At 45.7% G+C, this 27,912-nt stretch overlaps 1 protein-coding gene across 4 annotated transcripts in view; it reads right to left on the bottom strand.

Moving 5' to 3' along the window:
• LOC115391315 (FYVE, RhoGEF and PH domain-containing protein 4-like) overlaps window positions 1-27,912 on the bottom strand; it is a 46,456-nt gene continuing 18,544 nt past the window's right edge. For 2 of the 4 annotated variants that reach the window (XM_030095481.1, XM_030095482.1), the window contains exons 2-18: window positions 19,344-19,427; window positions 11,305-11,457; window positions 10,471-10,678; window positions 7,764-8,142; window positions 4,781-4,870; window positions 4,548-4,693; window positions 4,303-4,459; window positions 4,033-4,171; window positions 3,893-3,951; window positions 3,666-3,812; window positions 3,134-3,306; window positions 2,985-3,015; window positions 2,823-2,903; window positions 2,616-2,741; window positions 1,364-1,501; window positions 1,129-1,269; window positions 779-1,048 (exon numbers count right to left, since the gene is read on the bottom strand). In XM_030095481.1, coding sequence (XP_029951341.1) covers window positions 779-1,048; window positions 1,129-1,269; window positions 1,364-1,501; window positions 2,616-2,741; window positions 2,823-2,903; window positions 2,985-3,015; window positions 3,134-3,306; window positions 3,666-3,812; window positions 3,893-3,951; window positions 4,033-4,171; window positions 4,303-4,459; window positions 4,548-4,693; window positions 4,781-4,870; window positions 7,764-8,142; window positions 10,471-10,678; window positions 11,305-11,457; window positions 19,344-19,427 — 2,522 coding nt within the window. Of the gene's footprint in view, window positions 1,049-1,128; window positions 1,270-1,363; window positions 1,502-2,615; window positions 2,742-2,822; window positions 2,904-2,984; window positions 3,016-3,133; window positions 3,307-3,665; window positions 3,813-3,892; window positions 3,952-4,032; window positions 4,172-4,302; window positions 4,460-4,547; window positions 4,694-4,780; window positions 4,871-7,763; window positions 8,143-10,470; window positions 10,679-11,304; window positions 11,458-16,510; window positions 16,642-19,343; window positions 19,428-23,805; window positions 23,980-27,912 lie in introns of those variants that run through there. The other 2 variants (XM_030095480.1, XM_030095483.1) reach the window with 2 other exon arrangements.

Genomic DNA, 27,912 nt, shown 5'->3' with positions numbered 1-27,912 from the left:
CACCAACTGATTGTCATGGTGGCGTGTTTTTTTTCCCCCCCAGGGTTCATTTGGCACAAGTTTCAATTTGAATTCATCCATCAATTAAACCAAGTAAAGAGGGCATTTTAAGGGAGAACGAACATTCCGCCAGATGAATTTCTCATTTTAGAAAGAGAGGAGCAGATGAGACCATCATCACTCGATTTCAGAACCTTCCTCTCAAGCAAAGAAAACAGGGAATACTGTAAATACTTTATATTATACTTAGATGTTTTCTATTTTATAGAAACCAAGCTTGTGACTAATTTCTGTACATAAAAACAACAGTTCCTTTTAAAAAAACAAAACAAAACAAAACAAAGAAAAAAGGTCCTATACAGGTAGGCGGCATTGGAGACCCACCAGCCTTGGTTGGAATGATTCACATCATGATCGGGGAGCTGCGCGACAGTCTGGGCTCCGGCTCTGCTCTGATCCGTGGAGACGGACGTTCGCTCATTAGTGGGAGGTCGATGTTCTGTGAGGCTCCTCTGCTCTAGTGTTGATTGTACCAGAAATGTCTGTTAGTAATCCAGCACAGCTCTAGCAGAGACTCTCACCGAAGGAAATCCAGGCAACAAACAAAAAAAAAAAAAAAAAAAGGAGAGAAGAAAAAGCAGCTTATCCAGCACAAAAAGTTTCCACATTGTCCTTACGAGATTTGGCTTGGAGGTCAGACGGGAGGGTTTGGATCTTATGTACAACACAACAGCAGTTTCCGTGTAGAAAAATCCAACAGCTGGCGGCGAGCGCGGCCTTATGTGCCGTTGGTGCCGGCCTCGTGTTCGTTGTTGTTGTCCGACACGCCGGGGTTGGCGCCGTCGGTCTGGGGGCGCTCCGGCCTCTCTCCCAGCACGGCCACTCGGATCACCTTCAGCCAGCGCAGCTTCAGCTCCTCCGAGTCGGCGGCGAAGCCGTGCACGGACTTGGACTGCGAGAGGCGGAAGGTGGCGGGCGGGTCGGCGGGCCGGGCGCTGTCCTCCACGGTGTAGCCCAGGAGGGGGATGGTGCTTTGGGCCTTCACATCCTGAGGGGTGGGGGGACAATGTGATCAGCATGAAGCGTCTCCAGAGCATCTCGTCGGCTCGGCCGGCCGCTCGGCTTTACCTGCGGGGCGCCGTAGAGGTAGAGCACCAGGCACTCCGTCTCCGGGATGACGCACCAGACCTTCTGCCAGGGCTTGCTCCTCTCCGAGTACTGCAGGAAGCCGCACATGATGCTGCTGTCCGTGAACTGCCCCGCCTCGATCTGCACAGGGAGAACATGCAGGAGTCACGGCGCCGGGTCCGGCCTCCCGTCTGGGTGGAGGCTCGGAGGCATCACGCAGGCGTTGAACCCTCACCTCCAGAATGCCCTTCTTCTTGCCCTCGGTCACGCTCTCGCCCTTCAGGATGGCGTAGCAGTCTTTACAGACCTTGTTCAGCTTGTTGGCGTCGTATTCAAGCGCCACTTTATTGTCTGAGCATTTCCAGCAAACCACCTGCAAGAAGCCAGAATGTGAAAAGAATTTTTTTTTTTTTGCATTTTAAATACTAAAAGTTTCAGAATTATATGTTAATATATTCCTGCAACTGTTTCCTTTTTTGATTGCAGAGATCTTGAAATACGTCTGCAAAATGTCTGCATGAAACACAGCTCTGACGTTCCTGTAATCACTGCTCATGCTGCACCAGATGGTGGATATAAGGAAAAAAGCTTTCATATACCAGCAAAAGTAGGCATAACAGATGTTTTAAAATAATTATTGCATGTTTATTAGTCGTAAGTTACGTAAGTTGATTTTTTTTTTTTTTTACTGGGAGTAACATTTTTTTTGCCCTTTTTTTTAAAAATCAATTTTCTGGAACATCTGAAGGGGAAAAAATATACAGAAAATTCTTGAGTATTTCAAAAAAAATTCTAACATTTAATTGTGATTACATTTTGGAGATACTGCAGCAACTGTATAATGTATAAGCTGCAGTTTCAAAAGGAAAATATGATCAAACAAATCATTGCGAAGGAATCAATCTGCACATTGTTTCATAAAATGTTCAGCATGTTTTTTTGTATCTAAATTAATTTGTGTAATTACTTTGTAGTAGCAAAATCTCTGCATTTGGTGATTGATTAATGGACAGATTATCAGAAAAGTTGAAGATATATTTTGTATATATAAACTAGTAAAGCTGATGGTTTATAATTCTATGACATTTGAACATTGTAGACTAATCTCTTCTTAAAAAATATGACATGTTTAGGCATGAATCTTAAATTTGTTGTTAAATATAGAAACTATAGTGAGGAAAATGAATCATATTGCAAATAATACAAACAATAATCTGATTGAAACAAAGTTTGAATTCACATTTTGTTGAAAATGTACGGAAAACCTGTAACGGTGCATAAAGCATAAAAGTGACAGTTCTGCTTAAATATGACTGTAAAGTTATTTATGTGATGTTTCTTGGTGGTTTTTCTTCAGAGATGATTTTTATCCCACTGAGCAGCGGGTTGAGCAGAATGTGAGGCTCTTGAACCCGTATCCTGCCCGCATCTCTAACCCAAACCCGCCGCCGCTGCCAGGTCCTTCCTCCCACATCAAGACGACTCACGTAGCCGCAGGCTCTGCAGTGGTGCCTCCGCCGGGTGATGGCGTTGAACGGCTCCTTGCACTTCATGCACATGGTCACCTCGTTGTCGCGGATCCACCGGGGGGCTCGCTTCCCGAGCTCGGCTTTCTGCGGAGGGAAACAGGCTCAGAACGACGGCTCGGGCAGGCGGACGCGATCACCTCTAACTGATCTGGATGAGACACTGACCGAGACTTCCTCCACGTCTTTCAGCGCGTTCTTAAAGGACTCGTTCTTCTGATTGAAGATGTCGATGGTCTCCTGGATCGCCTGTGAAACAAGAACAACATCGAAACTGAATTTCTATCAAAATAAGTCAGTCAAAGGGAATAATATTGTGGATTAACGTACCTTAATCCAGCCTGCCTTGTCTTGCTCTGAGCTGCATGAGAGAGGACGATAAAAAAAAAAAAAAAAAAAAAATTAAAACAGAGAATATAGTTGTGTTATTACATGAGTTATTACACTACAGTTACTTTAGCCACAGCTCCTGGGAATACCTGGCCTGGAGCTCTAACGTCCGCTCCTTCCCCGACACCTGGAAGGTGAACGGGTAGTCCTCGTTGTTGGATTCGCGCACCGTCATGCCGTCGATGCCGATCCGCGTCCTCACCGTGTACTTGGGCCCGCCCAGGCTGAACTTGGGGACGCAGTACAGCAGCATGTTGTTGAACTGGTGGGAACAGAAGAGAGACGTTCTGCAGCTGAGCCGCGCGAGGCTTGGATAGCGGTGGATCAGCGGCGCTGCGGCGGATCGGGCTTTCAGCACGCTGCGGGCGCAACATTCAACTCTGCAGGTAGCCTGAACGACACGGCCGGGAAGCATTTCGCGCGCGACTAATGAGAAACAGCCGCGGTGTAATCACATCAGCCTGCAATCTTCATAATTTAAAGATGGGTTCATGAGCCCCCGATGTGTTTTCACACAGGAGGTGTTCCCGGCACGAAGTGATTCACTTGTTTTGATTGAACAGCGCCGCAGACGTTCGGCCTCGGCAGGTTTTCAGAGAGGACGCCTTCGCTCGTTCTCACCAGGAAGAGATGTCGCTCCATCGCCGAGGCGTTCCTGGCCGCCAGCTTGAGGAGGTTGCCCTCCTTGATGAACTCGTTGGAGGCATGCACGATGTCCTCCTCCTCTCCCAGCATCTCGTAAATCTCCATCAGTTTCTTCAGATTCTCCTGAGAGGTTAAGAGCCGTCTGTTTAGTCAGGGGCGAGCGACGCCGTTTGACAGATTCTGCATCAATCAGCGTCACTCACAGACTTTCTGATGGCAGAGTTGGAGTGAGTCGCTGCCGTAGCGATGATTTCTAATGATTCTGAAAACAAACCGAACAGATTTAAATAAAAAGCAGAAGCGGCCTGTCACGGCGCGATGGTTTGGAGCCGCTTCCTCTTACTTTCTGCGTCCCGTCGGTCCGGGTCGTCTTGAGGCAGCTTCTTCAGGTAGTCCTTCAGCAGCATCTCGTACCGGGGGACCCGCTGCACCGGCTCCAGCATGTGGTGCTGGAGCGTTAAACTGCCACACGCCTCCTGACTCTGTGCAGAAATGACAAAAACAAAAGAAGAAGTTTTATGCTGCAAAAATCTAAAAAAAACTTAGGACAAAAATATTCTTTACAGTAAAAGAAGCAAACAGCAAACCGGAGAGGATTTTATCTCACAGATACCTGAATGTCCTGAATTATGGCCTTGAACTGAGGCGAGCGGTCGGTCCAGTGCTTGAGCAGCTCCATGGCCTTGTCGAAATTCTTCACATACTCGGCATACATTTTGAGGAAGGGCGTGAGTTTCTGCAGGATGTCCCCAATACGAGGCGTGGATGCCCTGTGAGGAAGGGGAGAGCATTTTAGTTTTGCGGGAAAAAAACCTTCACCAGGATCAGCGATCTCTCGGTCTCTGAGCTGGAGCTCACCATTCTCCCATGCGCTTCTCCAGGTCCGGCAGCAAAAAATCCCTGTGGAACGTTGTGATGGAGGAGATGTTGGAGAAGATGTTTTTCACCACATCCACAGGGAACGTCCCTTTGTTTGCCTCCTCCATGAGCTTTGCATAAAACTCCTGGAAAAAGGCACAGGTACAGGAAATGGGAGTTACTTTGACTTCCATTAAAAACAGAGGAGCTGAGGCGTTCGGTGAGTTCCTCACCTGGTCCAGCAGCTTTAGCCGAGTCACGTACGCCTTCTCCGTGTTCAGGAGCTCGCTGGCAATGTTAAACAGCTTCTGGTCGTTTGTCTCCTGCAAAAAAAACGGTGCAGTCATGGGATTATGTCTTTATTCTGACTCCCTGAGGGGATACACGAGTGCTTTGTACTCCAGCCTCGCAGTAGGAGGCTATAATGCACCAACATCTGTCTCTCCTATAGTCTCTCTCTCGCTCTCTTCCTGCAGGATCTCTCACGGTGGAAGTGGAAGTGTGTGGTCGGAGCCTCCTGCCCCCATCTGTCTGCAGCCAGTAGATTTATGTCTGCTGCTTTCTGCTCTGTCTCTGCTCAATCCTTTCCTCCACCTCTGATTCTGCAGGGTTCTTCCGACCCTATAACTTGCTCATGTGGAATTGGAATAGAGTGGAAGTCTCTATTAAAAATGCCTTTCAGTGATTGTGTCGTATAGAAGTAAACTTTAATGGAATTGTGTTTGTGTGGAGTTTGCATGTTCTTCTCCACCTCTAAAACAAAACTGCATTAAGGTTTATTGGTAATTCTAAATTCACCTCAACTGTCTGGTATTTTTCGGATCATGCTGATCTGAGCCTTAAAGGGAGTCGTCGGCTGCTAAATGCAGAAGTGGAGCAAATCGTCTGGGCTGCAGAATTACAGTTCGACTTCATTCACATGTTGTTGTCGTTTGAAAAAAAATGCAGCTTCTCTCTGCAAGTTCCTGTTTGTTTCATGGCTGAATTCACACCGAACGTCAACGTGTTAACAAAATGAAATCAGCCAAGCGGCCGAGGGACGGGTTCAGAGCTAACGGTGTAGCGACGACGCTAACGGGGCTCCAGAGTTCAGGCGTTTCAGCCTCGTGTTGTTGATTTTTACAGAATCAAGTTGCACTGGTGTGTGTGTGTGTGTGTGTGTGTGTGTGTGTGTGTGTGTGTGTGTGTGTGTGTGTGTGTGTGTGTGTGTGTGTGGGCCATTAGCATCGAGCTGACAGCAGTCTGGCCTGCGGTGTCAGCGGAGGCTATCAGAACAGGAAATGAAAATATGGAAGAAGGGAAATGACACCACCTGAAACAAAGACACAAATCCCCAACTAAGCCTCGGCCGAGAGTCCGGTCGCAGCCGTCAGACAATAGGTGAAGAACAAAGCTATAATTAATTAACGTGATGTTTTTCTTGCACGCCAGCACATTTTACTGGCAGTACAGATTTGATCAGTAAAGCACTGTCGAGGTCTCAAATGCTAAATGGCTTCATGAGTCCAGCGCACTGATCAATTTACAGTTTACTCTTCAGAGTTTGACACAACAATCCCGAAACATTATCAGAGATCTACCCCACAAATACATCCATGGCTAAACTCACCATGTAGAGTTTGAAACACAACTCCACAGCATAAAACACAACAAGCAGAATCACTCTTAAGTTATCGAACAGACGGGATCTGATTCATCTCTCCAGTTCCATCCATTTATCTTCTCCACTGTTTGATCCCGTTCAGGGTCAAAGGGCGCTGGAGCCGATTCCAGCTGGTTATTGGTGGAGGCAGGTTACGTCACGCGACGGAGAGGCAGACAACAACAACAACAGAAACAGCGACACACTGCCTATTACAGGGACTATTATTCACCTCACAGGCTTGTTTTTGGACTGTGGGAAGACAGTGTGTTGGAGAAAAACACACACACACACACACACACACACACACACACACACACACACACACACACACACACACACACACACACACACACACACACACACACACAAGCAAACATCACACAAAAAGCCTCCAGGTGGAAAAAAAAATCATAATCCTTTTTGGGATTTAATTTCAACATCCTTCTTTTTCTTCTGTATCTACTTTTCAAATTAAGAATAAAGAAACAATTCACACAATTAAATCGGTATTAAGTTTAACAATGTAAAGTTTCCAGGTAAAGACGGTGGGCGGATGGTGGAGGAGTACACCACGTGGCAGCTTCCTGATCGCAAACGTTTTTACATGTCACGGTGGATGAAACACACACTTCTATTAGGCGAGTCAGACAGAACTGTGAAGCAGCATTTAAAGCAAAACTCAATGATCACTTTAATGTGCTTTTATAGCTACTGTTAATAAAGAAGTCTCACAATGCAAAGCTGCACTTAAATCAGCAACAAAGTGAACTTTATTACTTCTCAGCTCAAGCAAACAGAACAAACAAGCTGCTTAAGAATCCAATAAAGTCACTCAGAGTGAATTTATCAGTTTAAATTAAGTAATGAAATCAATCGTCAAAGTTCACCTTAAACTTGACTTGTCTGCCTCTCGGGCTGACGACACCACTGAAAATAAGAGCTGTTTTGACTGAGCAGGATGGAGAGTTAAATATGGGGCATCTAGAGTGACTGAAGCACTATAATCTTCGGCGCTGCCTGTGGCTCCTGCTCTCCCGCAGCGCCGAGGCTGTGTGCTTGTTTTCACCGCCGCAGAAGAAAAGAGACTGATCTAAACCTGAGAGATATTTATAAATGGAGGACGGCAGCCGGCATCATGGTTTCCCAAGCGGGAGGCTGCTGAGGCACGAACTCAGCTGCTCCGATGTTTGACATCTGCTCAGTCTTCACAGAAAATAACCCCTCTGAGACGGACATGGATGCCATGAATATAACACACACACACACACACACACCACACACACACACACACACACACACACACACACACACACACACACACACCACACACACACACAGACACTTCTTCCCTAGTAACTCTACCCTGACAATGTTAGCGTGACCCCCGAGGAGAAGTGGTTCAGATGATTTAATTAGACTGAAAGCTAAGAAAGTAAATACGTGCCAGAGACCGACGAGTCGGCGCAACAACAGAGAAGCCCTGAGAGTCCGTCGGTGTGTGACACAAAGTGTGTATTTTTGGCTGATCTCAACACTGGGAGGGATGAAGCTGTAGGAGTGTGTGTACCTACCTTCTGCCCCGTGCTCCCTGCTTCGCTGTCCGCCGGCGTCCGGCCGTCCTCGCTCTCCGCCCGGCTTCCAGCGTCCGTCCTGTCCGAGTGCGGCGGTGAGTGACCGTCGCTCTGCTCCGCGCCGCCCATGTCTCCATTAACCAGCTTCACGCCCTCGCCCGTTCCATTCCTGCTCTCCTTCGGGTCCTCTTTCTCCATCTGCCCTAGCACCCCGTTGCCCGGCCTGGGCGCATCCTGCGCCGCCGTCACGGGGGCGGAGTGGTTCTCCTGGACCCTGCCGGGCTCCGCCTGCTTGGGGAAGGCGCGGAGAGCCGGGCTGCCGTTGGACGCCTTGCCGACGTGTTTGACCGGCGAGCCGTCTCTCTTGCTCTCTGGGTTGCTGGAGGAACAGTGGAAAAGGCAAAAGGAGGAAGCGGGTCAGCTGGGCAAGAGCGCACAACGAGTTAACCGACGCACTTCCTAAAAAAGAAGGAGACGGGGGAAAAGAGCTGGAAAAAAAATAAAAGAAGACAGATTGCAGGAGGCTATTCAGCAGCTGCTCGCCGTGGCATGCTGACGGAGAGTGCGGGGATCCACGGTAAGCAGAGAGCTTTTACACGTGAGTGTGAGAGTTAAAAATAAACTTGTAGAGATGCACAAACTTCCTGCTGTCTAAAGAGGCTGCTGAACGCTGCTGTAATGCAGAGGAAGTGTGAGCAGAGCCGAGCAGGACTGGAGCTACAGTAATGAGGAAGACAGAGGAGGAGGAGGAGGAGGAGAGGTACAACTACACTCCCGAGAGGTGGGTGCTGTCCTACTTCCAGACACACACACACACACACACACACACACATACATCCACCCTGCTTGATATATGGTGCAGTGAGATCTCGCTTCTCTACTTGGACATGAATGAAAATGAAAAACCAGCTTGCTTGAGTTTGAAAAAAAACAACAACCTAACAGCCTGGTTAAAAAAAGAAAAACAAAAACACACATGCATGTACAATGTCACCATTCAGCTGCCTGACATCCTGTACCAGCAGCCAGTGCAGCTGTTTCCCCACAGATGACCCCCCCCCACCTCCGGCGCTCCAACAAGCGGCGAGGTTAGTAACAGCTAAACTTCACCCCGGAGCAGATTTGATCTAACATACAGTGATGCAGAAACAGGAAGTAGGTGTAAACAGGGGAAAGAAACAGCAGGCTGGCGAAAGACTCCACAGATGAATCAGTTCTGAGGTTTGTGTGCCGTTCACCTCGCACAGGAAGGCTGAATAATACTAAGATTAGCTGGCCACATACACCACTTCGGCCTCCTTTAAGAAAAACACCCACACTTCATTACGTCAACACACACACACACCAGTTCCTCTTTGAATATAAATAACATAGAAAGTGTTGCGGTGCAGAACAGCGTTTCACACTCAAGCCTCCACTTCGCCGTGCGGCTGTTCAGCCGAGCAGCATGTGAACCAGATTAGTATATTAGTAGGCTAATTCTGTTCTCACAGGCTGTGGGCCTTTCTCTGCTCTCCGCTGCGAGGCCGCTAGAGGGATAATCCCCTGCGGCCCGGCTGGGTCTGAATGAGAAAAGAAGCACCCGCTTGCTCTGATTAACCTCATTTCACACCGGAGAGTGCGATGAAAAGGTGCTGCTTTAGGTTCTGCCCGTGTGTTTTTGGGGATTCAGGCTGCAGGACACGACCTGGGAGTGTAAAGATAACAATATTAATGAGACTGCGGGGAAATTTCCCTGCCTCTGCTGCAGTCTGAACATTTCTTTTGGGGGGCAAACTGTACGAGCGAGCAGGCAGGACAAGGGCACCATTGTTGTGTCTCTCATCAGTTTTAAAAGGGCCTCAATCACAGAAACAAGGCTGCAGCTAAAACCTGCATAGTTTATGAAAAAGTTTTTTTTACCTTTTAATGGTTTCGTCACTGTAGAATGATCAAAACTTAAAAGATGCTTGAAAAGGTTTTAGTTGTGAAACATTTATCTGTGTCATGAGTGCATAAAAAGTGAGATCTTTCTCCTACGTGACATTCCAGACAACTCAACGTTAGAAAATCCAGTTTCATCACCAGATCTACAGACAGGAGGAGTAACTCAAACAGATCCTACCTGGTCCTCCTGGGCTTCATCTCACCACGCTGAGCGGCGTCCCACAGCGGAATGAGGCCCTGTGTTTCCACTCGCCTGTACAAATCTCCTCTCATCCCCCCCTCCTCGCCACACTACCGGCCGCTTCGCCAGACTAATCTCCGCCTGCTCCGTCCACGGCTCTCCTCTGAGCTGCAGCCGGCCGGCCGGCGACGGCGACGGCAAACGACTTTAATCAAGACACTTCTGCTTTTCATCCCTGAAATAGCCGCCCCACGAAAGGTTGGGAAAGACGACGTTTTCCGTCACTGTTATGATGACAGCCGGGCCGAGGCTGTTTTATTACAAAACAACGAGGTGACACAGATGGAGCTATTCAACCACAACCAATCTGCACGGCTGGAAATTGCTTTACTGGTGACGGACTGAGAGAAAGTGATTTCAATCAACAAAACAGCCTCTTGCCATGAATAATATTGAACAGAGTGAACAATTCCCAAGACAAATCTTCCAATTACCCATTTTTTGTGTGTTTTATGGCAGTATCAAATTTCTATTTGAATTCTTTAGAGGGAAACACACCGGCAGCGACAGAGACAGAGGGAGGAGGTGAAGAGCGCATACCTGTTCTCCTCAAAACGACTGATGAGGTCTGAGACTTTGGAGTGTTTCTCCTTCACTCTGTCCCGGTTCACAGCTCCTCTTCCTCCTCCTCCTCCTCCTCCTCCTCCTCCCTCCTCCATGATGAATCCGAGTGGCGGCTTGTGGAAGCGGCTCAGGGGAGTCTGGACCTCCGTCACTGGGCTCAGGAGGTGCAGGGGCTTCGGGGGCACTGGAGAGGCGACATGGGAACAGTGTGAGCGCCGGCCTTGAATGCTGATGACCTGCCCTGATGGTTTTCACATTGGTCAACATGCCGCTGTAATGTCACTTGAAAGCTGAAGAGGGCGGTGTAAGACATCCTAACAGACAGCACTCCACACTGAGCTGGTTTTCACACACAAAGTAACCGAACTAAGCCTAAAGTACCAGAAAAGATTAGCCATCTTCTCAAATCAGTGTTTTCTGAATCAATTCCTTGCTTGATTTACAGCCACGGGGGCGGGGAGGGTAAAAACAGAGCTTTGTCCCCCGTCTTATCTGTGTGAAATGATTTACTTAGCTCAAATAAAAGAGGAACGAGTCTCCGGACTCACTGATCCCATTCCAGTTTACATAACTCGATTCCTGTTTTAACTGTTTCGTGAACATGACCACAATCACGTAGCGTACGCAAAGTCCTCACAAACCTAGAGACGATCCAGCCCACCGTGGCTGTTCTACGATTATATCAGTAGGAGAGTCAGGGTCAGAGTGTGGTGTGTCCATACTTTCTCACACCGATGACTCAGTGTGACTCTCACATTGTGTGACCTTCCCGCCGTGCGGCGTGGTTTACTCGCTCGCTCGCCGATGTACCTTGTGGTTTAGACGGCAGCCGGGCCCTGCCGCCGGAGCTGGTTCCATTGACCCCTGCCCGGGTCTTGTCGCCGCTGAGTCCACTGGCACGGTTCAGACAGGCCTGGACGCTGGGCACGCTGCTCTGGGAGAGCGCCGGGCTGCTGCCTAAAGCTGGAGGACACACACAGAACACACACATTACAGTCAGGCCAAAGGGTTCAGAGACTGGACACTGTGCTGCAGAGATGATGGAAATCAAACATGACAAATACAAAGAAAATATTACAAGCAGGATAAAAAAGACGGAATAGAATTCGAATCATTTTAGCAAAGATATCTGTTCCTTTATTTTGATCTGACGAGGAAGCAAGTCTTCATCTGCATCAGGTCAGGCTTTTCTGACCTGGAACTGAAAGTCACTTCTGCTGAGGCACCTCGTTTCAAACGAGAAAACTGTTTTTACTTTCACAACAATAGTTTGGAATCGTTGATATATTTTGTTGCATCACATCACACACATGCATCTCACTGGTCTACAGTAATACATTAATAACAAGAGATCATTCAAAAATTCTTAATTTGCTCCAGACGCCAAATACAATCACGTTCATGTGCCATAAAATAAATGTATCTACCTAAATACACGTGCACACACACACACACCTATATAACCTTTGCAAATAAATGCATATAAATAGATAAATCTTTATTTAATGAACATAAATATGAATATATATTTAATGTACACTCACCTATGCAGACATACATAGTGATTTACCTACACATAGAAATACACATAAACTGTCTAGTATCTTAAACTTATTCTGACTGAATTAAAAAAAACAGTTTGGAAACCAGTTTTCACAGTGAAGCTTTGCAAAAAAGAAAGACAAAACGGAGATGCATTATAAAAATAATGGCATCAATGTTCAATTTTGTTTCCATACACGTTTCAGAATAATGTTAGACGCTGAAACAAACACGCTTAAAATGCAAGAAATCAGTTTTTACAGTGAGCCGTGAAAGATTCTGCAAAGATTGGACTCTGCTAAATCTCCTCGGTTCCTTTGCAGCCGTCTCCTGCAGTGTTTTCCAAGGTTTCCTGCAGCTGGAGTGTTTCTGCATCTTTCCAGAAACAACTCGCACCAGACCGGCGGTGTTCTTTATGTCCCACACAGCAGCAGATAACTCCTATCAAATATTCATTGTTCCAAATATGATTAAGATAAACAGCTGAAGAGTAAATATTAGAGGAGCGTCACACACTTCAGTTGATTATCCAGCTAATGATCCAGTTGATGATTCGCTCCAGCGAGACGTTTTCCCCACAACCAGCTGTCCACAGATGGCACCGCTGCTGCATTTGGACTGAGCGGACAGACTAATTTAACACGGACACACACTGACAGTGTTTACAGCAGTGTAATCTACCCCTCTCTGACCCCACAGTGAACACACACACACACACACACACACACACTGGTCTATGAGAAGCAGCCCACTAAGGCAAATGTCCATTTATGGGGCTTTGCTGCCAGAAGCGAGTCGGCACTCCCATTATTTTACAAGCTATCGGAGCATTAGTTTCCATTTGGGGTGGTCACTTAAGCAGGTGTGTGCGATTTAGCAGAAGACACTGATGTATCGGCCGAATGGAAGAAATCAATGCAGTTCTCTAATCGCGCAGATAAACGGCGAGCGCAGAGCCACAGCCGCAGAGCAGGAAGGGGACATGTTTAGATTTCTGTATGTTCTGTCTGCAGTGAGAGGCGGCCTGCAGCACGGAGAGCGACGGAGAGCGACGAACACTCCTCGTCTGTTTGGCTCTCAGTCACGCTAATAAGGAGAAAGAGAAACTTTCCATCCCGGTACCATAAATCATTGAGAGGAGGTCTTAATTTCTTGATGGACTCCGTCTCCTCTCGTCTCAAAGTGCAGCTGGTTGGTCTATTTATAGCGGAGGACGTCGTCACACACATCAACTTCACATTTTATTTCTGAAAAGGATCTTCCACCCGAGCTGATAGAAGAAGTGTCTGCTCTCTTTGGAAACATTCTCAAGATTATTTTCCTGATTTCAGTTAAATATTGATAAATGACACTAATCAATGAAAAAAACAATCTGTGGTTCAATGCCGTTTAACACATTATGCATTCCCTATATTTTAGTTTAGTTAGTTTTGACAAGGAAGCCTCCATCGTAAATGGTTCGTCTTCGCATAAGCGAGTAGATGGAAAATAACATTTTCATATGAAACGCTGCCGTGGAAACAGGACCCAAGACTTCGTTTTTAAGGCAGACCTGGTTTATACAGCAGCCATTACAAAACCACAAGCAAAAACCGAAACAGACAAACAAAGTAAGCCTCCGTCTCAATGAAAACCAGCAGATATATATGGAAAGTCATTAAGTGAAAGGTTAATTCCTCTGTTTATGCAAAGTGAGTATCGGTCAGTTCTGAGGTAACGCGAACTCGACTTTGGACTATAAACGTGAGAGAGCAGAATATAACAGGCAGGAAGCCTCCGTATGCACTGATATAGTCTGCTCAAAGGTTATTAGGCCCTAGCTGACGCACCAGAGAGCTCGACGAGTCACAAGCAAATTAGATGAGTCAATTTCTTCAGACATCAAACTCCGGAAATTGTAAAGTACAGCCTGGGCCGGGCGCCATTCATGACACCTCTAGAGTTAACACGTAATCTCAAACTGTGGGACCCTCATGAGTGATTTTATAAGTACAAGTTCCATTGTGGTCCCGGTATGGTCCGGCATGGCAGCTGTGTGTTTACTACTTCGGTGCTCTGGTTCCCAAAATGGATTCTTCTGAAATGTACACACTAAACTATGCATTTACGCCTTCGGAGGCATTTTGTTTACAAAAACTGTCGCCTTTACTACGTGCCTAAACGGTGCTTGAAGCCTCACATTACTTTCTAAAGTGATCTTTATCGTACCAACCCCGAAACAGAAAGGAAAAAAGAAGAAAAAAAAAGAACACCACAGAATCATATAGTCACAGTTTCTACTTTTACAGACCGGCCGTAATTAAAGGCAACAGCTTAAAGCGGCGGTCTGACTGGAAACAATCCCACGCTGTGTTTGGGAGTGAAGACTTTCTAAACGTGGGCATAAAATTACCAATCGTTCATGAAGGCTGCCCAAGGAGTTTCTCTGGGCGAGATGCTTCACTTCCCTTTTTGGACACATTAGGTGTGAAAATGAAAACATTCAGCCTCACGTTATGCATCAGATTATAAATATATCACCCAAAATGGAGGCAGGGTCATGGTTACTGCCCGTAACATCCTGTAAACACCACATCTTCATCTTTAATATTCTCCAATACCATGGACAGATTTTTATTCTATTCCAACCTGCCATATAGCATCTTCATGAAGAACGGTAATAAATACAAACTACTATTCTATTAAATCAAACTGACCTTTGCTGTTTTCTGTGCTGCAGGATGACGCCTGTTTGACTGATGTCTGCAACAAGCTGAAGCCGTCAACACCACGTATTCCTTGTTCGTTTTCACGACTGAAGCAGAGCTCAGCGAAAACCGCCTCATAGAGACAGAGAGACACGGCTCACCTGAGCTGAGGGACTTCAGCTCGTTTCTATTCACATGTTCGTATGACTGGTCGGTCCTGAGGCAGTAAACTCACTGCTCCTACCGCCGATCCACAGCCCTCCAGCTCGGACATACGAAAATGTACCACCAGCTCATGGAAACAGCGGAGGAATGCTTCAGTCAGGAGCAAAAAGACTTCAGTGTAACTAATAAACAAGCAGTGACCGAAAACCATGAATCATCCAAACGAGAGTCTGAAACAGACAAAATGAGGTCCGTCAGACGACAGATCCAATAACTGCATCATGCAAATTTTAATATCTGTGCAAATGAGCTGACATTTATCATGTTTACTTTCTCGTTTTATACTGGTTCAATGTAAGAGGGACTATTTTGCAGAAGGAAAACCAAGAACTTGTGCTCGACAGAACAGCTAAAACTGCGTACATCCGTTTTCAATACTGCTTCATCCAACTGCAGCTACCTTGCACAGGTGGCCACAGGAAAAACACACACACCCTAAACCCTAAAATTAAAAAAAAAAAAAAAAGCTAAAAGAAGGGAAAAAAAAGAAAAAAAAAAAATACACACAGAGTGTTCGAGTGGGAGGAAACTGGAAAAATACAAAGAGACGAAGTGCAAAAACCACAAAAAAAGGTCCATGAGCCCAGATTCAAACCAGGGACGGTCTTACTGTGAGGTGTGCGTGCTAAACACTACACAGTTCGAGGCCTTGACCTGTGATCATGATAGGCAGTTTGATTTTACGTTTTTCAAAGTTAGATCCAGTTTTATAAAACTCAGAGCAGCCATGTGGTTTCAGAAACACTGAACTCCGTCCGCCTGTAAGTAAACGGATCATTCGGTGTGAACCGGAGCTGGATCTCTCGAGCTACGTCAGTCAAGAGGCAGGAACATGAGACCCTCACATCAAAAGGTGAAGGATAATTTCTTACACTGACAAGGAAGTGCGGAGACAAACACAGTCCTTTTGTCCCTGCATGTGGCCACACGCAGCGGCTGGTTAATCGTCACTCAGACGATCAGTCACAGTCATTTCTGTTCCCGAAGTCTCCGCCTGACAGCGGCTTATCCGGCCTGCTCTCAATAAGTTCCTCGTTCCACCGTCAATCTCCTTCCAGTAAAGCAGATGCCAGCGCATTAAGGTGACAGTTTCAGGTATGCAGAGAAAAGACACACCTGTTTGTGCGCTGCACCGAGTCGCCGCCCTGGAAATCGATCGACACGGCGTGAAAACACGGATCTGGAGGGTGTGACACATGGAATCACCGGGACCGACTGAGAGCGCTCTGCACCGTTTCTGTTTCGTCTTATTAAACGGGACAGTATATAAAAACAAGATAACCGGAGTGAAGATAGCAGCGAGCCAAAGGTGAAAGGAGCAACTATCTGAAGAACAGCTTATCAAACAACAGTATATAAGGTCGTAAAGCCATGTGTGAGTGTTACAATGACGTGTCCACACCTGTTTACTGTCACTATATTAAAGACCTGGACGGCTGTGGAGAAACAATATCGCATAAATCAACACAAATGGTGGAAGCTCCAGCAGACCAGAGAACAGAAAGAAGCTTCACACAGTCATCCAGACATCAAGCACTCCCTTCAGGAAATCTCAAACTCACCTGGAGCTTGAGAGGAAATCAGCTGTGGAGCTGAAGCTCGGCGTGGCGCGTGTGTGTGTGTTGAGCGTGTGTGTTGAGTGTGTTTGGTCAAAGAGGAACACTGACTTTAAGTTCCACGCAGTCCTCCCCGGGCAGCGCTGCTGTGAGCGATACGGCTGAGACGAAGACTTGCTGTACAAGTCACAGCTCCTCCCTCACTCTCGATCACACACACACTCCAGAGAGCCACACACACACTCACAAAAGCTGGCATAACACACGCCTGCTCTCCTGAACTGATATAATTCACAAAATCACAATAACGACTGAACAGGTAGACTCTCTGATCGCTAACATGTACAAATTATCATATATTATAAATAAATCTAACACTGGGATTAACTGCAAAACAAATCCACCTGTATGCGTGAAGTCTAATATAAATAAAGTGCATCAAACTCATTGATTTTGTTTGTTCGGATTGAATCGTAAAGAGTGAAAGTCAAAGACGCAGAGGAAACACGGTGTACCTCTTTATGTGTGTGTGTGTGTGTGTGTGTGTGTGTGTGTGTGTGTTCCTGGTCTGTCCAATAGTCTAATCAATGATTGACGAGCACACACAGTCGACATTGTTTCACATCAGGGCAGCTAAAATCAAAACGAAGCCTCGCACACTGCGATTATCCCATTGACCTCTTTACCCCAGGCACAGCGTGGGAGCGAATATTCAAAGCAGCAATCGAGAGAAAGTTAGTCACCAAACCAAAGAACTTCAAGCTGTAAGTGTCAAAAAAGACGTGAAAATGAAACAACGATCGGAGGAGCAGATGATTCACACACTGTACCTTCTCCAGACGCCAGTGTGTGGAACTGCAGCTGCAGGCCGTCCATGTTCAGTGTGTGTGATGTTCTGCGTTGGACTGCAGGCGCTCTGCAGCTCGGCCCTCAATATATGTGAACTCTGAAGCGTCTCATGCTTAAAAAAGAGCCGAACCACAGAGGTGGCCTTCATTTCTATGGTAAATGTGGCCTCCTGTCAGCTTTGTGTGAGAAGATGCACAAATGAGCGCACACAGTGAAACACACACATACACACACCTGAGGTTTGTGGCTACAGAGCAGAACGACAAGCAATGGCAAGAATTTTTTTTAATATTCTTTTGTGCTTCAGTGAACGAGTTGAACCAGCAGAAATTCCATTTTCTAAAAGATCTTCACTGATAAAGTTGCAGCTGTTTGGGATTTTAAAAGAAAGAGAACAAAAGGGTAAAAAATGTACAGTTTATGTGTAGAAATTTAAAATACACGGAAGTTGGACTGTTAGAAAACAAAGGAAATAAGTCATGTAATTCAAATTTGCTGAGTTGCACCTATACTTGCCTGATCATTAAGAAGCTTTTAACAGTTACTCAGCAGTGACGATCGGAGCTGCACGCTCATGCTAACACCTCACGTGTGAAATGTTACATATGAACCAAAAACTTACTTCCTCTTAGCAGACCGATAACTTTAGAAGTGCAAACACGATGAAGCACTGCTACCGAATCTCTGAACCAAGACGGACACCGAACTAAAGCCAGGTCGTTTCAGCAGGTTCCGGTCTCGGGCTCAGTCAGTATCGTTCTCGTGTGTGTATCTACTATCTTTTATCCAAATATCCATAAAAAATAAAACACCAAATAGTGTGAAAAGTAAAAGTATTTGTAGAAATTAACTACAGTTTCCCACCTTGACGTAAACAGACACACACATTAATCCAGCCGCCCTACATCACCCAATGAGATTAGAGAGTGCCGTTAAAGTGGATGTCTGGGTGAGGCATTGTGCCCATCGTGTGTGAGTGTGTGTGTGTGTGTGTGTGTGTGTGTGTGTGTGTGTGATAACCATCTTAACATTAGGCATGAGATAAAGGGGATTAGCCGTGTCTATTCAACCACCCAGACTTTCTTCAGATTAACCCCACCTCTAATCCACAGACCGGTCCAGTATCTGGACCCCAATCTGCCCCGGGGTAACAGAGGGGGCAACAACTGAAAGGACAACGCGTCCAAGGAGAGGATGGCGGGGTGCAGAGGTCACACCGACGGGGGAAGAGTGAGCTTGAAAACGGAGAGACGAAGACAAACGGCGAGACGATGAAAACAGACGGGAAGAGAGAAACAGACAGGAAGCCAGATGGAGGAGAGGTGAAGGCATGGAGGGATTTACAGGGAGAATTAAAAGGATGAAAAAAGTAGGTAAAAAAAAAAATGCATAAAAAAAAAAGAAAAAAATAGGAATACCAGTGGGGCTCAAGCACCCATTCGTCCAACAGAGTCACACACACTTGCACGCACATGCGTAAGTTCGAGATAGAAAAATAGAGAAGAGAGCTGCAGCGTTCACACCCCTGCATGGCGTAAGCTGCACAGACGCCTGTTCGTAGTTCACAGAGTCTCCCCACATCCTCACTGCTGCAGAGCAACGTCAGTGGCGGGTTCGCTCCGAAGCCCTGAAGGATCTCTATCCACTCAGTTAACTTTCACTAAGGCTTGAAACTCTCCTGTGATTCTAAATGCAAATAGCTGCAAGTCTCCTGCTGTGAGTCAGAGGAAGTAACCCACAAATAACAAAGCTTTGCATCTTAACGGGGCTGCCGGCGGCGCCATACCTCCCACACTTTACAAGATGAGGATCAAGAAACGGAGCGTCTAATCACTGCGCCAACGTTTCACTGCAGGAATTCTGCTCTACGTTTACAGGTGAACCTTGAATGAAAAGCACTACTTTCTTGGGAGCAAACGAGAGCAAGACAAAAAAAAAAAAAAATCACAATAATGCATTGGAGTGGAGGGGATGGAGAGCGGCCGCCTACCTTGGGACTGTTCGATCTTCACAGCCACGCAGGCCTGGTCGTCAGCGCCCCGGGTCTGGCAGCACGGCGTTTTGCCTTTCCTCTCTGCAAGGAAACCACAGGAAGTTTGGATCAATCGTCCCGCACCCGAGCTCCAAACGTAAAGTGTGAGATTTAAGAGTTCAAAATGAAGATTGGGGACGGAAGAATCAGCCGTTAGCACTTGATCCTCCCATTGACCGTCTGACCCAAACGGCGACTCAGCCGATAGCTGGCGATACATGAAGGAAACCCGATCGTCTGGAAGCTGCGTTTATCAAGACGTAGACTCCCGTTTTGAAAATGAAAGGGATACACAGCTCCTCGGAGGGAGAACCTCTAATTAGTCTGTCTGTGATATGTAGGGCAGAGTCTGTGGGGAAGGCGAACGCCCTTTCAACACAGCCGTTTAATATGCACATAAAAGATTAAAGAGAAAACAGCAACACTCATAAAAACAATGATGGGCTCGCCAGTGTTAGCGCACACACACACACACACACACACACACTGAACTTTGCTCCAAAAGTCTGCTAATATAAAACATCAAACGTGCGCGAGCATCAGTGCCGTTGTTGACATGTGGACGGAACGCACAGCGCAGGTCCTGGAGACGTAGAAATCATGACAATAACACCAAAGAAAGCACACAAGCAATAAAATCTGCCTCAGATTTCTTTGAGAGTGAGAAGAGCAGTGAAAATATATTCTTATGAATGAAAAACACTGTGCCAAGACGAATCTTCTGGCTAGAAATGGGAAATATTCAGGCGTCACTATGAACCGAAAGGCTCCACACACTGATCATTCTGACGTTTTGAGTGCTTTTACTTCAATCCAGCTCCGAAGTGGTCAGTTCCTGATTTGTTAACCCTTCATTGTGCAGATATAGAATCGAGAAAAGACCATATTCTATAACTTCCACATTTCCTTCGTGCTAATGAGTTTGATGCTTCTCAAATAACACAGAGAGAGAAACAGGTATAAAACAGAGACTGGAGCTGTCCGGTGTTTGTGAGGATTAAAGACTTGGCCAGATTTCTTCTCTTGAAATGTCCCTGATTGGAGAAGTTGATATTCTGATATATAAATGAGTTCAAGACGTTACTGTTAATTTGAAAGAAGCAATAATTTACTTGACAATGGGAAGAAAAAACAGAAAATTATGAGCTAAAAAGTAACAAGATCATTCAACTTTGCAGTTATTTAGTAGTTAAGAAACCAAGCTATGAAGGACACTTTCACCACCCTACCCCTTTCCTAACCCTAACCCAAAGACATCAAAGTCTATTAAAAATAAAGCAGTCAACAGAAGGCAGCATGAAAGTGAGCTAATATGAATCTACTTACAGTCTGGTCAATAAATGCATCTGTCAGCATGGATCGCTCCTCATTGTCTCCCAATCTGCATTTTGCATCAAGCACTTAGCGCTCGGCGAGTGGAAGGAAAACGCCGGCGGGCAGAGCCGCGGCGAGGCGACATAATGGAGAGCAGATAATGACACGTAAAAAGAAAAGTGGACAAGCTCAGCGGGAGGCCGTGCACGCCGTCAGGAGGAAGTCCAGCTGACGTGAGCCGGTGTGTGTGTGTGTGTGTGTGTGTGTGTGTGTGTGTGCGAAGGGCGTGTGAGCGTGCGTGTGTGTGTGTGTAGACAGAGAGGTGGAAAGGGGTGGTATGATGTCCTGGCTCAGGGATTAAAGGAGGGTTTTCTCCACCCACCATCTGGACTCCTCATGACGGGCCTGCCTGCTGTTCTCACACACTCACACTCACACTCACACTCACACTCACACTCACACTCACACTCACACTCACACTCACACACACACTCACACACACACTCACACACACACTCACACACACACTCACACACACACTCACACACACACTCACACACACACACACACACACACACACACACACACACACACACACACAAAAACTTATTCCATAGCGGAGCCCCAATCCGCTGTATAAGTTCCTTATTGAGAATATAACTCGTGTAAGCAGCTTATCAAAGCAGCATTATGATACACACACAGACACACAGACACACACACACACACACACACATCAGACAGCATGCGGAGATTCCCCTGTGCAGCGGGGCGATCCTCAGTCTGGTAACCACCATCGTCTTACGCCTATTATTTCCTGAAGTGGGGGATGTGTCACTGTGCCAGAACAGAAAACACACACCGACAGGGCGAAATGCCACGAACCGCGACCCACACATGACAACAACACACTGCGACGTAAAGGTCAAGCGAAAGGGTTTTCAACATGTTCATGTAGGAGAAACACACTCAGAGTACGAGAGTCAGTTCGCCTGTTCATCTGAAGGCTCAACCTCAAGAACTTCCTCTTTTCTTATGTCAGCTTCTTCTTTTTTTATGTTCTATAAACCGGTGTCTCAACCAGACGTTGAAAACCGCAGTGTATAGTTCACAAGGAGGATTTGAGACGGTTTAGCACATGAGAGACCATAAAATACTGAACTACAGTCGTCACACTCCCGACTCCATTGTGTCAACAACGGTATTATCATTTCTTGTTCACCTTTTATAAAAATGTATACCTCTCTATGTTTTAGAAGAGAAACCCACTGGAACTCAAACTATGGATATAATACTGTCCTATATTCCCCCATCAAACCATGGCCCACTGCAAAGACATCCTCAGATCATTTTCTTTTTGGTTGAATTTAAATATATGTTTGGTTTTTATTTAATTTATTCCCCTTTTTTAATTTGCTGGATTTGTGGATTTTAGAAGATAACTCAAAAAACAAAACAAAAAAAAAACAAACAAAAAAAAATCAGCAGAAGGTGTAGCCCACTATCCCACCCACCCCTCCAGGTAAATTTCACTCTGGTAATACTTGGAAATCATAGAAAAATGTCCAGCCAAAAGCAAAGAAAAGCAACTGAACTGCTTTGTAATCAAAGCTAATTTTTTCCCTGCTTATATTAAATGCTTGTTGTTTCAGTTGTACCAAAGGTAAACAGAGATAATGACTACCGGGAACAATGCTAACAGGTTTCACACATTATGTAATGACAAACACTGTAAAACTTTGAGGTTGTGCAACGCCTCGTCTATTTCTGTCTCTGCAATGGAATCAAGGAAGCGTCTCAGATACACCTTATTTTAGTGACTTGCCTTTGATTCATGTGAACATTTACAGATCAGAGGTTTTCTTCTTGTTCTGAGACGCTGCTGTCCATCAGTGTTTGTGTGAAAACGCGGTATCTCCTTATGAGACGGGTCTGCGTCCGGACTGTTTCTGTCTGCGTGTGGGAGCTGCAAAGCAAACACAGGCCTCACGCCGACATCTCAAATGCTGAATGACAGAATGAGCTTCGACTGGATCCCGACCCTCAGTCAACACAGAAACTGACGCTTGGTCTGTTTCCTTTCGCCACGTGCTCGTCTGCGACTCGTGTAGCTGTTTGACTGTTGGGATGGAAAACAGCAGACAAGCCCGGGATGTTTTGGACGAAACGCAGAAACATCAACATTTACATTTATATCATTTTGAGCAGAGTTCAAACAATAACAGGTGATTCAGGAGGACATGGGTTCAAATCTTTCTGAATGGAGTTTGCATGTTCTTCCATAAACGGCATTGTGGGATTCATTGATGATCCAGATGTGAGAAGTATTCTCAGTTTGCTGACCTCTCCAGAAAGTATCCTGCTTTAATCCATGGTAAACGTGGAATTCTGTCACTGGACTATTGAAATTGCCAGAATGTGATTAAATCAGAAAACTTTTAAAGTGCAGCTTGAAAACAAAGAATCTGATTGAGGATGGACTATGGAACCATTCATAAATTAATAACAAAAAACACATCTGAACACAAAGACAGTATTTCCACTGACTGGTCTTAATCCCTTTATAAATCCTGTGAGACGACCAAAGAAAACTAATATTTGATCGTACTAGCGAGCAACAAGTTTCCAAACACTAACTAATAATCGCACAATCTGCGGCGTAAAACTGTGTCATTGGTAAAAGACTCTGCGGTAAACACACGGATGTTTTCCGTGGTGTAAAGTAATTGGTTTCATCTCACCTAATCAGACAGATTACCTCTGCTGTGACAAGCTGCATGTCTGAAATGCTTTTAATGTGACTGCACCCACACTTACAGACACTTACAGACACCCATATGAGTGACAGCACCTGAGTGTGTGTGTGTGTGTGTGTGTGTGTGTGTGTGTGTGTGTGTGTGTGTGTGTCAGCATTAAAAGCTGATTTTGCTCTAATATTTTGTTTATCTCGACAGTTTAACCAGAAAAATTCCCCTCCAGACTTTTTACTCAAAGCAAATTGTGTATTTTTTGAGTTTGCTTCGTCGGTTGTCTCACACACACACACACACACACACACACGCGCACGCACACACACACGCACTCAAAAAACAAAGAACATCTTTACCTCCGCCCATGATAATCCCCTTCCAGTACAACTTTGTTGTCTCGAAAAGATTTCTATCCATCTTTAAATATCGCCCGTCTGTATTATCAGCACCGATAAGGAAAGCCAAGTCCCTCCGTCGCTGGCTGTTCAGCTCATCTCTGTATTTACCCATCAAACCTTTAGAGTATCCGAGCGTCACTGCACAAACCGGTTTCCTAGAAACCAGAGTCACCAGGTGAGAGCAGGAAAGAAGGAATGCATGCATGAAGGGCGGGAGGGAAGGAGGGCGGGAGGGAGAAGTCGTCCTTCAAGGTGTTGAATCACACCCCTGTATTATTGTTTTGAGTGTTTTCCAGTATCAAGGGCAGAGTCGCCCCTGGGTGGGAGGAGAGGAGGCGGACAGGAGGAAAACGCCCCAGAGGGAGGCCAAACGCTGCAGATCGCTGGCGATGATGACGGAGGGACGGCAAGGAAGTGAGGCGGAATGAAGACATGGGAGAGTGAGAATTAACCAGCTCTAGCTGTTTATATTCAACTGCATGCAGTCGTTCCAGATAACCCCGAAAGCGCATTTCCTTTTAAAGCCTCAGTGGCTCCGCACTCACACTGCATGTTCATCACCAGAAGCCCCCAAAGCACCATCTGAACCTCATCTCAGCCCTGATAGCAGACAACAGAAGGACTCTGAAAATTACAGAAACATGAATAGAAACCATCAAATATAAATGACGGGCAATAGATGTCATTAATTTTGAAAAAGGCTGCTTTTTTTTTTTTTTGCTCATAAGGACACAAGAATGCAAAGTAACCTCCAGCTTCATCTGCATGTCTGCATGGCTGCCCTAGATTGAGATAACTGCCATTCAGATGTAGCTCATAAATAATGGAGAGGGGAGAAGACATTAACATGCCAAGTCACACCCCTTTAATCATATGTTCATGCTGGTGATAATATGTGTGTCGGTGAGAGAGAGAGAGAGAGAGAGAGATCTGAGGTTTTCCTGCTTGACACAGTGGAGACTGGCTCCTGAAAGAGAGCAGATGCGTCTGTCTGCGTCCTTCCATAATGGACAATTACCAAGGAGTGATGGCTTTCTGTCACCGGCATAATAGACTGAAAATTAAAAGACCTTGTAAAGCTTTTTATGTGGCCAACACAGCCAGATGAGACCCCTGCTTCAAGCTCACGGTTCAAACAGAGAAACACGATGTAGTTTATTCTCCCGACAACATTTTCATTCTCTCGGGCAAAGAATCAACTCGCCGGCAAATTCCACTGTATGCAGCACATTTCTGATGTTTTACTGCGGCGCTTCAACCTGTCAGGCTTAAAACCACCAATCAGGTCTTCATTAACCCTTTATAAACTACAATCTTAGCTCAACAGCATGTCTTGACTGTAACTTGACTTAATAAGTGAAACGGTTTCCGCTTAATGGAGCTTTCATTAGTCCATCCAGGCTGCTTATTTTGTAAAAACCAAACTATAAATCTGATCCTGTAGCTTACTAAGATCTATGTTCTGTTTTAGTCCAAAAGTCAAAGCGACTGGCTGCCATCGTGTTGCCATGACGACTAAGTGCAGCGACATTTGCCCCTGAGGAAAAGTTAACAGCGGAGACAGAAATATGCCAATTTTTTTTTCTCATTCTGCTTCTATGAACTACGCTGTTTGTGTGATTCCTTTAATGTGAGAGCTGGAGTTAGACCAAAACAATGGAGACGCCGAATGCTGATATGAACACAGAGGTGGAACAGACTAATCCTCCTCCACTGTGATGTCTGTCTCATTCCAGTAAATTAGCCTGAATTACTAATAACCTGCATGAAGCGTGCCAATACAAATAAAAGCGCTTTCAGTTAGCAGCGTTTTTGGATGAAAACCGACTAAATAATTTTAACTTGTATGGCACTTTAGCACTGATTCAATGCATAAAATGCTTTACATTGTTAATCATGTTCACCCGTTCAGACACACATGGTGGCGGCAGTCATGGAAGGTCGTCAACACATCCGACGGCAGACATTTGAGGGAGATGGGGAATGAAACCGGCAACCCTGCCAGTGAAAGATGACACACTGCACTGAGTGGTGTTGTGCACGAACAGGTGTATTCAAATGAGGACTTTGCCTAATTAATCCAGGCATGGTGAAAGCGTGGGAGGATGAAAAGCCTTCACAGAGATACAGAACTGAGGAGCTGAACGCTGGATTCCTGATCATTATCATACGATTAGATAATTACAGAGAGGACTGTTGAAATAAACTAGTATTAAAAAAAAACCAATACTCTCTTCATGCTTGTTGGGAGACTACTGAAGCATAATTTATGGTTTTGATTAATCTCCATTAACAAATCAAATTACGCTTTAGTTTTGTTTAAATCTGATTCGTGTCTCGGCCCGCGTTCTGAACCAGCCCAGAAAGTTTCAGCTACGAAACAACACATTTCTTTCCAGTCACTTCTCCTTCACATTCCAGGAACTCAAACATGTGCCTCATAAAATGTGTACAACGTCGTCCATCATCTCTGTTTCCCAGCATGCTCTCCCGGCAGCCCCAGCATGTGAAGATAAGCTTTTAGCATGATCTGAACACGCTCCGTGGCCCATGTCTAATGAGGTCAGGCCAGCTGGGCGTCTGGGTCCGCTGCGGACAAGACGGAAACCACGGCTTTCTTGGTTGGCACTGCAGGGATAATCATCCTTCATACAAAGAAGACCATAATTGAATATTTGCACATGGTCTGTATGTTTGATCTCAGACGTATCGGCTCCATAATTGATCCAAGCAGTGTGCGTGATGTATTCAGGGCGTTCCCTGGCTTCAGACGGGGGGGGGATCGGCTCCCGCTCACCACAGCTCTGAACTGGTAAAGCAGCATAAAAGACAGATAGAAGGAATGAAAACGGCGGCGCCAGTAACAGAGAGGGAGAGATTGAAGCTGCAGTGTGGATAGAGCGGACTGATCACTGGATACTGAGAAACGAATTGATCGCTGGAGTGAGAGTTTGTGATAGCATCGACACGCCACGTTCATTCACTCATTTAATCGCTCCAAGTTCCGTTTTTTTTTTTTTTTTTTTGCTGTAGTTCTTCTCTTTCCATTATCAATCCTTTTCTTTATCACCTTCAGTCCTCTCGTCTCTTCCACTCCCATCACAACCTGCCTTTTTTCTTCTTCTTCTTTTTTTTTTTTTTTTACCTTGGAAAAACGATCACAGCTGCTGGGCCAGAGCTACCAAATATGTCAATCAATAGCCTGTCTGCCCAATTACCACGTCTGACTGAGTCCCGGCGGACCGGTGCGCTCATAAATGAACAACAATGCTTATTCACAGCAGGCTCCTCTATGATAACGGAGAACCAACCGGACTTGAAAGGTCTCGCTGATTATGTGCAGATATGCGAGTTTGACCTATACGGCGCTTTCAGACCAGGTTTATGGGAAGAAAAGGCATCAACATGCGAAATAAAATAAAGCTGCACTCAAAAGAATGTGTACCCTGCAGGGCCAGATGCCCCCGGGGGTATTTCTTACTACCAGTGAGCTGTTTTTAGTCAAAAGACCTCACAGAACATTTCTGAGCAAAATGCTCACAAAAATAAACTTTCCATCAGATCAGTAAAAGTAATGGACTTCCTGGACTTAAAATACAGCCCCAACTCCAAAAATAACTCCATGAGAAATTCCCACAAACGGACTCTGATGACGGACCTATTGCTCAGTGGAGGCTGCAGTTCACAACGATCAAAGCGGCGAAAAGCTCTATTATCCCAGTGCGTTGAGTAAGAGGGAATACAACCACAACAAATGTTTCGAAACTGAAGGACGACATGACGAGACATCTCAGACTACTGATCTGGTGGATAGAGTCTTAGCTGACATGGATTTCCAACAATGATGCAACGAATGAGATTTGATCTGCTGCGTCGATGTAAAAAGAACTTTAAATTAAAGTGAGACAATTTGCAACAATGATTCCTGCTAAAGTTCCCAAGATGTAACCAATAACCAAATATTTATCACAGAGAGCTGCTGGTTGAAGGAGGTCAGCTTACTTCCACCTGGTGAGATCTGATCAGGAGGAATGCAAAGTTGATAGATAATTACAGGCAATAAGA

This window comes from Salarias fasciatus, chromosome 7 (genome assembly GCF_902148845.1).
Source record: "Salarias fasciatus chromosome 7, fSalaFa1.1, whole genome shotgun sequence".
NCBI lineage: Eukaryota > Metazoa > Chordata > Actinopteri > Blenniiformes > Blenniidae > Salarias > Salarias fasciatus.
The sequence above is the reverse complement of the archived record's forward strand: the minus strand, read 5'-3'. Positions and strand labels throughout refer to the sequence as shown.